General features: G+C 39.0%; 1 protein-coding gene across 8 annotated transcripts in view; it reads left to right on the forward strand.

Moving 5' to 3' along the window:
* FN1 (fibronectin 1) overlaps positions 1-13613 on the forward strand; it is a 69412-nt gene that overhangs the window by 52616 nt on the left and 3183 nt on the right. For 4 of the 8 annotated variants that reach the window (XM_061148801.1, XM_061148802.1, XM_061148803.1 and 1 more), the window contains 11 exons: positions 479-666; positions 1509-1596; positions 2498-2674; positions 3455-3544; positions 3771-3950; positions 5059-5148; positions 6113-6579; positions 7684-7822; positions 10571-10735; positions 12523-12648; positions 13167-13273. In XM_061148801.1, coding sequence (XP_061004784.1) covers positions 479-666; positions 1509-1596; positions 2498-2674; positions 3455-3544; positions 3771-3950; positions 5059-5148; positions 6113-6579; positions 7684-7822; positions 10571-10735; positions 12523-12648; positions 13167-13273 — 1817 coding nt within the window. The remainder of the gene's footprint in view (positions 1-478; positions 667-1508; positions 1597-2497; positions 2675-3454; positions 3545-3770; positions 3951-5058; positions 5149-6112; positions 6580-7683; positions 7823-10570; positions 10736-12522; positions 12649-13166; positions 13274-13613) is intronic. The other 4 variants (XM_061148804.1, XM_061148806.1, XM_061148807.1 and 1 more) reach the window with 1 other exon arrangement.

Raw genomic sequence — 13613 nt, forward strand, 5'->3', positions numbered from 1 at the left:
TCCATGGGGTCCAAATAAAGAGAATAAAAACATAATCCTATCTTTGGAATGGAATACTCTGTGAAATGGTTTTCTGTACAAAGATAATTTTTGTCAGAAAGGGGCTCCTGCTCATCTTCCCTTAGAAATGGAAAATCAATCCTAATGGTCAGTAAACTAATATGACTTTTTTTTTTGTTAAAGGAAAGCAAAAAAACCCCCAAAAAACTGCTAAAACCTAAAGTCTCTTAGACTGTTGGCGTTTACCCAGATGTTTCCAGTGATCCTGAGCATTGCTGGATTAAAAAGCGCTTTATTTTTCAGCAAGCATTTTCTTCATCTTGCATCCCCTTTTGTACTTTTCTATACTGAATCTCTGCTTGACTAGGGTACCTACCAAACCAAATAAGCACAACCTATGTACTGGTTGGAATTCACTTTATTTCCCCCCTTCCCCCACTTATATAAGATAAACTCTAACCGATAACCATCCCAACAGCCATTCCTGCACCAACCAACCTGAAGTTTACTCAGGTGACACCAACCAGCCTGACCGCCCAGTGGACGGCACCCAATGTTCAGCTCACTGGATATCGAGTGCGGGTGACCCCTAAGGAGAAGACCGGACCGATGAAAGAAATCAACCTTGCTCCCGATAGCTCATCTGTGGTTGTGTCAGGGCTCATGGTAAGAAGTGTTTTTCACTGGAGTAAAGAAGTAGATCATCTCTTACACAGTTGACAGTGGTGGAAATAAAATAAGAAATCTGTGTTCTTTGCTGTCAGATTAATTTTGTAATAATTTTGTGTCAAGTAGAATGAAGCTTTTCCAAATGACTCTCAGGGACAGGATTTTATGAGGAGCACTGGATGTTGCATAGCTCTTTAAATGTATTCTGTTTATTTTAAAATGTGTGTGTGTGTGGGGGGGGGAGCAATTTATATAGCCATAGGCTGAATGCATAAATCCATTTTATTTATGGCTTTTCTGAATGTTGTTACCCTCGCAAGAAATATTCTCTAGTTTTTACCAACACAGCCTAATACTACCTTTCTGAAGTCATTTTTAACCTCTAGAGGTACATGCAAAGAGCTAGCCAGGTACCTAGGAAAGTAGTGTACTTCTTAACATAAGACCAATTTCAGGAGAAACTACAGAAAGAGGGTTCAGAGATAAGACTGTTCTCTTCCTCTCTATGATCAGACAAATTCATGATTTGCACCTTTCAGATCATGAAAGAGAAAACAGGCTAATACCATTTTCCTCATTTTGTGTCAGCTGAGTGGAAATAGCTAAATTATGGCTTACTTGGGCTTAACCCTAAATACATTTTTAAATTTGTGTAGTTAAGTATGTTGTTGATCATCTGCAGTCTAGGAATGAAATTAAGCTAAGAATGTACAGTTCTGTGGTTTTCGCTAGCTTTGTCTTTTTCTTTTCTAACCATTGCATTTTTTTGAATGCTGGAGTGGAAATTCCTGGGCTTCAGAACATCTCATTGTTGAAGCTTACCACGTCCTTCTTTCTAGGTTGCCACCAAATATGAAGTGAGTGTCTACGCTCTTAAGGACACTTTGACAAGCAGACCGGCTCAGGGAGTCGTTACGACTCTGGAGAGTGAGTCATCGAACTTTTTAGCGTTGATTAGCGTGCTTTATAAACAAAAATTAAAGAATGGCAAATGCTATCTAGATTACTAAGTTAACAATGGAATGATTCCTGGTTTGGAAATTGATTAGCTTGCCTCTTTTTGAGTTACTTCTGTGGCCCTCTCCAGAAAGTGGTGTACACAGTGGTGTACTGATGTACATACACAGAATCACTTCATAGTGTGACAGTGTTGGTGCAATGAACTAGGGCTTACACTTAGGTTATGTTCTACTGGTTAGGATTTGTTTTCATAGAGTGAACGTTGGGGAGGGCATGGTGGCTTCTGTTGTGTCTTAACAGTGTAGTAAGTATTAGACGATGGTGGCCCAGATTCTAGTTTTCTGCCATATCCATGACCCACAGTTATTCTCTTTCAGAAATCACAGAAAGTGTCAAAGTTTTCTGATCTACAAGACAGGGATGGCATCATACCTGTTGAGAAAAAATATGAATCCTTATAAGAATGACAAAATACTAGCAATATATTATTGTATACATTATATACACATATATAATATATATACCTTCCTTATGTTACTACATGTATTTTATATTGTGATAACAATAATTTTAACATTTACTGAGGTATTTGTAGATAGCTAAAGTCAGCCTTGGGAAACACTGGCCATATCTGTAAAGCTTTTCATTTCTCAAGGGAAAAAAAAAAAAGGTACACGAGGTGAATATTTTCTTTTTTCCTGATTACTGGCAGCTTTTCTCTCTGGTTGCCACAGGGGAAAATCTACACATTATTAGTAATATATAAAAATGGATATATTTGGTATATAAAAAATAACTTAATATCAAAACCTTAACTATATGAGCCATCCAGGCACTCATACTAATCTATGGCTGTAACCCCATGCAGATGTCAGCCCTCCAAGAAGGGCCCGTGTGACAGATGCTACCGAGACCACCATCACCATTAGCTGGAGAACCAAGACTGAGACGATCACCGGCTTCCAAGTTGATGCTATCCCAGCAAATGGCCAGACTCCAATTCAGAGAACCATCAGGCCAGATGTCAGAAGTTACACCATCACAGGTCTGAGAACCCACTCTTCTGACCACATTTGTTAACTGCAATTCACAACATAAATTAGCTTCTTAGTTTTTCTACCACGTACACTGATTAAATTTATCTTCAGTGTTTTATGATAACCCAGCTCTGTTGTCTACGACCTGTTTTCATCCTGTGATCAAAAATTTTGTCCTGCAAATGCCTGGTTTTGCTAATGTTTTCCAGAGAAATGGCATAAATCCCATTAATCAAATTTGATCTTTCACCAATGAACCCTTTCTTATGGAAAAAAAAAAATTTATACATAATGCTTGAAATCCAAAAGAAACTCAGAATGTATAGTTCTTAACATTTATGTAGATTATAAAGCAAAATTAAATTTAAAAAGCAAACAGTACTATTTCTTAGAGATTGAAGTTGTCAGAGAATGTTTAATATGTGGGTCAGTTTAGAACTTTTAGAGATTTAAAGTTCTGATCCCAGTTACCAACCAGTGACAATCAGATTAAAACACAGATAATAGGTCCTCACCCCTATTTATCACCAAAATGGCCACTTTTAACACAGCATTTTTGTATTTTAAAATTTATTTTAGAAAGTGTCTTTGTGTGCATCAGTGCCTTTCTTTTGAGACCTGTTTCTCATGGACAGTTAACACCCATACCATGCTCTAATTTATTCAAACCACTGTAGTGGTTTGTATAAATAGGCAATGATAGAAGGAATCATGAAAATCGCAGATGAGTTTGAAAATTTTTCTAGTAAATGGACATCAGATAAAAATCATCTCTTTACCAATTTCAGGTTTACAACCTGGTACTGACTACAAGATCCACTTGTATACCTTGAATGACAATGCCCGGAGCTCCCCTGTGGTCATCGATGCCTCCACTGGTAACTACACTTTCTACTGAAGAAATGCCCCTTTGTATGTATGTGTCATCAGTCATGTGGACTTGAGCAACAAAAATGAGGTTGATACTTCTGTATTAAGATCACAGTGAATCATTTTTACAGTTTATAGAATTCTTAGATTCTCTCAAGTCCATTTTTAAAGTCTAGGAAAATGAATAAACGGTTATTCGTTTTCTTAAAGAGATCTAATTTTTTTTTCTTTTAGCCATTGATGCACCATCCAACCTGCGTTTCCTGGCCACCACACCCAACTCCCTGCTGATATCGTGGCTGCCGCCCCGTGCCAGGATTACTGGTTATATCATCAAGTATGAGAAGCCTGGGTCCCCTCCTAGAGAAGTGGTCCCTCGGCCCCGCCCCGGTGTCACAGAAGCTACTATTACTGGTACTGCTGCATCCATGCTACCATTTTCCTTTTTACTCTCTGGGACACACAAAGTGCTTAGCAGACTGCAACTGTGTCTTTGGTGCTCTACCATCAGATCAAGAAGCCCATTTCTGATAACTTCAGAGGGCACTGTCTACACAGGAGCTGTTAAGCTCAATACATCTCAGAAGTCATGAATTCATGAAAATGCAGTAACTTCAGTACTGTCATAATGGTATTCTGGAATCTTTTTATTTGCTCTATGTTTGCCAAACGCATATCAGTTCTTCCTAGAAAAAGACACTCTTCAAAGCAAACTACCAAATGCTGATACTGTTCTCTTACTCGGCAACCTAAAGAAAGATAAGCTAGAAGATCTGCCAGAGTGCCACCTCTCACGGCCTTCATTATCCAGTTTCTCAGGATAGGTCTTGAGGCAAATTGATTCTCACTCATGCTGGAGAGTGTGCTTGGGATGGGGAATAAGAGATCATACGTCTCTGGTATCATTTTTGTCCAAGAAATTAAACCTGTGTTTATAGAGTACCATCTTGACTTAAAATATCCTATAGAACACAGAGGTACCAGGAGACACTGCTTTTTTAGAAACTTTGGAGTTAGGAAAACAGAATCAAATATGGAAGGCGTTGATTTGGATACTTCTTACCAGGACTGCACAAAAAGTGATCATTCTTTCCTGTAGAGCACTGTTCTGTAGCCTGATTTTTCACTAATCCTGCCGCTGAGAGTGGTCTGGCCTACGCACTAAGTAGATTCATGTGTACGGTCTGCATTGATTGGTCCTAAATGTGTATTTCACTGGCAGTGTACAATGATGATAGGTTTTCTTGAATTCAAAGAGCAGATGTGACAACATGTTAAAAGAATAACCCAAGAAGTTAAAGTGCTTATTCAGGTGTCAGATTTGATAGGAAGATAATTAATTTGCTAAGTGCTCATTGTATACAGAGTATTTGAGTGTTTACAGAAGCAAAGCAAAGCAAAGTCTCCCTTGCCTTTCAAGAGGCCAGCAACCAGCTGAAGAGAGGATGCTTGTTTCAGAGATCAACTTCCATTTGATGAGCTGAACCCACAGATGTAATGTGATGATTTGTCCTTCCATCAGGTCTGGAACCAGGAACAGAGTACACAATCCAAGTCATTGCCCTCAAGAACAATCAGAAGAGTGAGCCTTTGATTGGGAGGAAAAAGACAGGTAACGAGCACCTTCTGGGTAATGGGGAGCCCGTCATGACAAAACTAATTACAGACAATTTATCTTGCAGTGAAAAAATGCTCCAGGTTTTGATGTATTTCTCATGGAACTCTTTTTTTCCTCTAACAGCCTAGCATGTATGTTGTGCTTTTTGATAGCGAGAATGACCTGACCACTGCAGAGTTCAGTTTCATTTTTTTCCTAGCCAGTCAATATAAAGACCTTTTATTCATTCATCTTTAGAAAGTTCAAGCCAGATATTAGAATGTAAAAGCCAAGTTTCGATCATTGCTGTTCATCTGTATATTCTTTTGGAGTTAAAAGTGTTTTTATAAAAAGTGGGGAGGGAAGAGAAAACTCTTTCTCATTTGTCTTTATTTACTATTTGGTTTCTGAAGCTTGAACTAAATAATGTCTTACTTTTTATCCAATTTCAGTTTAATTTGAAGAAAATGTTTGATTTATGCTGATAGAATTTTTAAATGAATTTTATTTTATGTGTTTTAACCTATTCTTAGCATTTCAAGCGATGAAAAACTACTGTGCTAAACCTCTGATATCCTCATACTTCAGATGCTGATATAATTAGTCTAGATTCTAGTCATTATAACATGATTCTCAAGTGAGAAAGAGGGAAAAAAAGCCTGCATATTTCAGTTCCATTAGGCTTAATTTGAGCAGAGGCAGCTTTTATGTGGCTTAGCGTTTCAAAGCTTTGTGTGTATGATAAATTCATACTAACACTTTTTTTCCTTCTAAACTATAAAGAAAACTTTGAGAAAAATCATAAAGATTTCTTTTTTGGGGAAAAAAAGTGTTTTGTGATTTAAGAACTGCTAATTTTTCAGGAGCTTTGATCAGATTGTAAAATAGTCGTTGTTGCCTGAATTGATAATGACTTCCTGAGGCTACTTCTGGGAGCTTAACACGCTTTGCTTTTTTGGCTCTAACCTCTCTTGGCTAGATGAGCTTCCCCAGCTGGTAACCCTTCCACACCCCAATCTTCATGGACCAGAGATCTTGGATGTTCCCTCCACAGTTCAAAAGACCCCTTCCATCACCAACCCTGGGTATGACACTGGAAACGGTATTCAGCTTCCCGGCACTTCTGGTCAGCAGCCCAGTCTTGGGCAACAAATGATCTTTGAGGAGCATGGTTTTAGGCGAACCACACCGCCCACAACGGCCACCCCCGTAAGGCATAGGCCAAGACCGTATCCGCCGAATGTAAATGAGGAGATCCAAATTGGTCATGTCCCCAGGGGAGACGTAGACCATCATCTCTACCCTCATGTTGTGGGACTCAATCCAAATGCTTCTACAGGACAAGAAGCTCTCTCTCAGACAACCATCTCATGGACCCCATTCCAGGAGAGCTCTGAGTATATCATTTCATGTCATCCAGTTGGCATTGATGAAGAACCCTTACAGGTAACTCATGTTTCTCTTTACTTCTGGGACACCTGGGGAAAAAGTAAGCTAGGCTACTGTGATGACCAGAGCTCTGATGTCCAGTGACCCTACTTCTAGGACCTCTTAGAAAGGTGATGTGCTTAAGTCCTGGTATTTTTTTTGATTGGAGTTTAATTGCTTTAGAGTGTTGTGTTCATTTCTGCTGTACAGTAAAGTGCATTGGCTGTATGTATAAATTTATCCCTTCAAGTCCTGACTGTTTTGTTTTTAATCTAAAGATGGCTCTACTTTAAGAGATGTACCAGACAATGTCATTAGCTTTCATTTAGTGGAGAGAATAAAATCACTTCTGTTATCCTCAATCGTTTGAAGTTCCATAGTAATATACACAAAGAAATGATCTTAGAAGACAGATAGAGATCCTGCCTGAATTGACTTTTGTTCAGGAAGGGCTCAAATGCTATCATTATGGTTTGTCCTCGAAGAATCAAATCCCATTATCTACCACATGTCAAAGGAGAAAGACCTTGGCTGAAGCTGTGCCTATAAGTGATTGATTCGCTGACTAAAATTTCTCTTCTTTGTTTTGCTGATATCAGTTTTTAGCGTTTTCTTAGTTTTAGAAAGTGGCAGAATTTTAAAAACTGACTATACCACGAAGATTTATGAGCTTAGAAATAGGAGTTTGAGGATTTACCCCCTCAAACAAAGTGTTTGAAGGACCCCATGTTGGAGTCAGATGCCACTTGAGTGGGGTGAATGTCTCCCACATAGCACAGTGTCCCCCTTTTATGTGAGGGGGGATGGCCAAGGCTTCCACTGGGCTTGCCCAGACTTGCAACTAAAGTAGAATGAAGAGGATGCTGTCCCTAGAATTAGTGAGGGTTCCTGGTTAACTATGGAGCACGCAGGGTAGATTTGGGGCAGGAAAATCTGGCAGATAGAAGCAACCCCTCACTTAAGTTCCATTCCTCTCCTTAGTTGGTTGGGACCTCTCCACTTTTATTTGTCTCCCTTTGCTTTGTTTACACAGTAGGGGTTATTGAGAAAAGAATAGGGGAAGTTGTGTCAGTTCCTCACTGTAACACTTTCTCCCCACTTTGGATATGCTAATCATTGCAGTTCCGAGTTCCTGGAACCTCTGCTAGTGCCACCCTGACGGGCCTTACCAGAGGGGCCACCTACAACATCATAGTGGAGGCAATAAAAGACCAGCAGAGGCAGAAGATTCGCGAGGAGGTGGTTACCGTGGGCAATTCTGGTATGTGAATGTCCGGGTTATTCAGGCACACTGTGGACCAGCCCAGTGATGCTTCTTCAAGCGACTGTTCTTTTCCTGTTTTTGTCTTTTGACTTTGGGAAATAATTCCATGAGGAAAATGAGCAACTTTAAATTCCATCATTTTTCCCTCAAAGTATCCTAGTATGTTTGTAAAATACGTAAGAATAGGAAAGAGAGTCTCAAACATTATGTGGTGATAGGCCACATATTGGGACCTCAAATATTGCTTAGTCCAACACTCCGAGTTCCGGCTGTGAGTACCTGGTGTGATACAGGACACAAGTCTCCGGATCTCTGTTCCCAGACCCTCTTCATCTTACTAGGTTGCTGCTCCTGAGTAATGTTTAAGTACTGAAAGGACTGAAAGTGAAAGTGTTACTTGCTTCAGTCTTGTCTGACTCTCTGCAAGTCCCTGGGCTGTAGCCCACCTGGCTCCTCTGTCCATGGAATTCTCCAGGCAAGCATACTGGAGTGGGTTGCCAGTCCCTTCTCCAGGGGATGTTCCCAACCCAGGGATCAAACCTGGGACCCAGGTCTCCCATATTGCAGGCAGATTCTTTACCATCTGAGCCACCAGGGAAGTCCTGGTGATTACCTGTAAAGGAAATTCTTTATCTGCAGATATCAGTGCTGGCTGGGTTTTGCTTCTAATGTAAAATGCTACCAACATAGCCCATTTCTGTCCAAAGAGCTCCCTTATTCCCACATTATTTCATGATTGTGTGTATATGCTCAGACGCTCAGCCGTGTCCGACTCTTTGTGACCCCATGGACTGTAGTCCATCAAGCTCTTCTGTCCATGGGATTTCCCATGTAAGAATACTAGAGTGGGCTGCCATTTTGAAATCTCCACCAGGAGCTCTGACTCAGGGATTGAACCTGCATCTCATGTGTTGGCACGCAGATTCTAGCCCGTATTTCATGACTATAGAGGCCCAAAACTGCCACAGAGTTAAATGGTCATTGACTCTTCTTTATAGCACCTGGATATTTGTTTGGTTTCGTTTTTTGGCCATGCCTTGTGGCTTGCAGGATCTTAGTTCCCTGACCAGGGATTGAACCCAGGCCATGGCAGTGAAAGTGCCAAGGCCTAACTACTGGACCACTGGGGAATTCCCTAGAAAGTCCTTTTAAACCAGTAGTGTATCGGCTGGCTTTTCAAACTGCGACAGCTAAAGATTCACCAGAAACATGAAATAGAGACTAATCAGAACCATGAATCTTCCCACTGGAGAGTTCTCTATTCCCTATTAGCAGGGAGTGCTAAATTCTATCCGCCCAGTGATAGGTTTTATTCCTATGGCCAGATGCTTAACCTCAGCCTTCTTTCTCATTTGATAGATGACTGTGTTCTTTCACATATAAACTCCTATGAATTAGCAGTTGAGTTTTTTTGGGGGTAGGGGGTGGATCATTTTATGCTTATTATATATCCATTTAATGTGCACCTTTTGCTTCATGTGGTTTTGCTAGTAGAATGCCACGTGAAAGGAATTTTCAAGAACATAAAGGACTTTGTGCTTTTTCCTCATCATTTTTTAAAAAGATTCCACCTCCAAAAGTTTACTTCTGGTTATTTTTAGGAGGGCTATTGAAACCCTCTTAGCAGTTTAAGTTCCTTCCATTTTTCCTTCTGACTCATTACCAACAGTAATATTCTGCATTCTAGCCAGGTTCTCCCAGCTCTGAGACATTTCAGATGTCTTAGTTTTGACAAAATTCTATTTTCTTCCAGTATGATCCTTTTCAAAATATTAGGCACTTCAAATATTATTGCTTTTGAGTTTTTTATTTTTGCACTGTGAAAAGAAATGTACGCAATGGAATTCAAAGTCACAGAAGTTAGTTTATTTAATTTTTAGAGACTGAATTGAAGCATGCTTTATTTGCATAGATTATTTTAAAATCTGCTTTCACAAAACATAAAAGACCGGATCTTAGACAACATGAAGAGATTCCATTAGTGATTACCAAGTCATTTGATATTACACTGCTTCCTCTTACTTGGAACAGTTGGGTTTATTGATAAAGTAAAGCAGTCTGATCATTATGACAATAATGTACAAAATCTAGGCTTTTTGCACTATTATGCAAAACATGCAGTGAAAGTGAATACCACATTTATGTGATTACATTTTAATGGTATATAAAACGGCTATGACTTTTGCATTAAAAGCCAAAGGGGCCCTCTAGTAATTACTCTTTATTTGGTGAGCATTTTCTAAGTGTTGGCAATAGGCCAATACCTGGAATTCATGATTGCATGTGATCTTCACAAGATCTTCAGCAAGAGGAAGTATTTTTATTATTATCTCCACATTAAAGAGGAGGGAGAAAAAAGGCAGGGAAACATTATATAACTAGCTTAAGGTCACTCAGATACTGATGGAGAGGAATTTCCAGCCTTTGCACCCTATGAAGTTCTTGCCTCACGATCTGTTCCATGTTCTATGAACTATATTTAACAGAAGTGATATGGGTTTTTTTTTTTTAGAACTGAGGGCAAAAATGAAAGATGGACTCCTTTTAAGAGGCTTGTGGCAAGTGTTCACTAGCAAAATCTAAGCATTGTTCGTCAGAGCAGCTGATGCACTGAGGATGAATCCTTCTTAATGCTAATGGGATTTTGGGTTTAGAATAAGTCATTATATACGATAATTCAGTTTTCTTCTTATGGTCCAAAATGATAATAAAATGTCTTTTTTTCCCTTCTTTTTCTTCATGTAGTTGACCAAGGCCTAAGTCAACCCACGGATGACTCGTGCTTTGACCCCTACACGGTTTCTCATTATGCCATTGGAGAGGAGTGGGAGCGGTTGTCTGATTCTGGCTTTAAACTCTCGTGCCAGTGCTTAGGCTTTGGCAGTGGTCATTTCAGATGCGATTCATCTAGTGAGTAGCTTGCTTTGTCCATCTCCTGCAGTTCCATGCAATCGCACAGTGTGCCGGAAAGCATGTTTGGCAGACAAGGCTCTTCCAAACATGAAGCAAATGAGGGGAGATTGCTTGACTCAAAGTAACATTTTGCATCATATAAAAATGATGGGAAATTTTACTTGTTGAATATTGCTTCATCTCAAAGGTTGTATTTCAGTATGACTATTAAACATTAATTTGCAATGGTAATATGATTTTTAAAATTTTCTTGTTAAATGAATAAAGTCAGGTTTGCTGAGTCAAGTCTAATGAAGGGCAGCAGAGACACAAAGAAACCTCAAATCTCTTTTAATCTTTAGTGTTGAGCATGGTAAGAGATGAACATTTATACTCACAAACACTTTCTCAGTAGGAACCAAATACACACATATCATAGTATATACACACACATCTTTCACATCTCCCTCCCGTACACAGATATCATACATACACATACACACACTGGATAGCTTGAACCTTGCCAAATAATCTAGAGTAAAGACGATTCATTTGTAGATAGTTAAGAATCAACTTCAGTTGAAAAAGATTTGATTTTTAATTAATAAAGAGATTTTAATATTTTAAATTATGTTTTAGTTAAAATAATCCTAGGAATTGCTTATCATGCTTTGAGATTTAGTATTAGCATTTATGTCTTTGTTTTTAGGAGATGTGATTATTGAAAACTGGTTTATTTTTATAGGTGTTAACCATTATGCCTTATAACAAGCCTCCTACATACACATACAAAAATTGTATTCGGGAAAATACAACATAATAGAGTTTTTAAAGATCTTCAGAGTATTTTACTTACTGTGTATTTGAAATGGTTTAATTCAAACTGAAATATAAAAACAACTAATTTTTTCGATGCAGAACTACTATGATTGACTGAAAACGGAAAGAGCAGTAGAAGTGTCGTACTGCTGTTTAGGAGTTGAAAGTTTTAACATTTGGTATCAATTAGGTGGTTTTTAATTTCTGAAACTGAATTGTTTTTAAGACTATGTATTTATTACCTATGTAAGTACTTAGGCGCAGTTGTCAGAGCAGAGCTGTAAGTTGATTTATGTGATTCTTTGGCTCAACTTGAATGACTGACTTGTTGATAAAATAGAAGTCGTGTATGTTATACAAACTTCTGAAGATTGTTTTTAGTATAAACTTTGAAGATTAAAAGTCATCTTTAAAAAAAAAAGTCATCTTTTGTGTATAGAAGTTAAAGAATATATAACTGAATTTTAGATATTCCTTGGAACCAGTTTTATTTGTAGGAATGACAACCATGATTTATCATTATTTTTATTTTGATATTTAGGTTTATTTCACTTTTCACATTTACAAGAAGCCAGCTAATCTTTATTTGTTGGTTAATTGAACTTTGTACCCAGGATCTCTGCAAATCCGAAAGTGACTTTTCATCTATGATCTATTCCTAAAAATCTACTCAAATCCTAGTTTAGCCTTCCCAATTTTAAATCTTAATAGGGAGATGTCAAATGAAGGTCATTGATTATTCTTGTGAAATGATTATGATGGAATAAATTGGTTCTTAAAGTGTCCAAGAAAATGTTAAGCTGCAAAGATATTTTAAAATCCAACCAAAAAAGTGGCTTGTCAGAGGAATCGTGACCTTCAACTTTCCTTACTACTCCTTCCAGATACTGGGCTTTGAAAATTCGGTGGCATGTCCCAGTACACTCAGCATCATGTGAGTCAGAAATGCCAGTAACTCCTTGCCTCTGATTTTGCCCACCCCCCAGAATGGTGCCATGACAATGGAGTGAACTACAAGATTGGAGAGAAGTGGGATCGCCAGGGAGAGAATGGCCAGATGATGAGCTGCACGTGTCTTGGAAATGGAAAAGGAGAATTCAAGTGTGATCCTCGTACGTTGCCACAGATCATTTTTAGTGCCTTTTGAACACTCTCGGTTTTCATTACTAGGCTGTAACTCTCATCCCTGGAAATGATTGACTTTAGATCTTGAGGAGTGAACAGTGGGTTTGTTAATCTTTTGATTTGGGAAAGCAGAGACAGGCTTCAAAAATGAGCCACGATTTAATGTTATTGTAGGGCACTTTAGCACTTCTCCGACCGGAGTATTTTGACTATAATCTGCAGTGAAATGTTACAAGAAAGCTTTACAAGTCTTTGGATTCAACTTTTAAAATATGATCTGTCTTGGCATTGAACTTTTTCTGGTTCGTTATATCTAGTCTTTGGAAATACCGCCCTAAGATCTGTACAGCGGTACCTCTTGTATGGATGATTCCTATTAACACATGGGATGTGGGCTGTGATGATACAAACTTAGGAAAAAAACAGAACCCACCCTCATAGAGGGATCAAGTCTGTATTATTGTTATCGGTCTTGTAAACACGTCTGACTTCTATGTCTGCGTAGATGAGGCCACGTGCTATGATGATGGGAAGACTTACCACGTGGGAGAACAGTGGCAGAAGGAGTATCTTGGTGCCATTTGCTCCTGCACATGCTTTGGAGGCCAGCGGGTAAGACCAGATAGTCCAGGCTCCTTGCTATTTAGATAAGGGGGGAAGCTTCTGTGCTAATGATTGAGAGTTACACTTCCTATGGGTGCCCATTTCCTGCTGGCACATAAGACTACTGCATACCCCTTTCCAGCTCTCCCCTTTCTCAGCAACCTCAGCCTCTCCCTCACACCTACTGTTCTCAGACTGCCTCCGTTCTTCAGCAACTGAAGTGTTAAATGTTTGGGGAGCACTAGGCCTCCTGCTCCATTCTGATGGGCAGGTGGCCCGTGACACTGCTGTTAAATATTCTGAATAATACCCAGATCTTAGAAAATATCGCTTCTTTGTACCCTCTGTT

The sequence above is a fragment of the Dama dama genome, chromosome 8 (assembly GCF_033118175.1).
Source record: "Dama dama isolate Ldn47 chromosome 8, ASM3311817v1, whole genome shotgun sequence".
Classification (NCBI taxonomy): domain Eukaryota; kingdom Metazoa; phylum Chordata; class Mammalia; order Artiodactyla; family Cervidae; genus Dama; species Dama dama.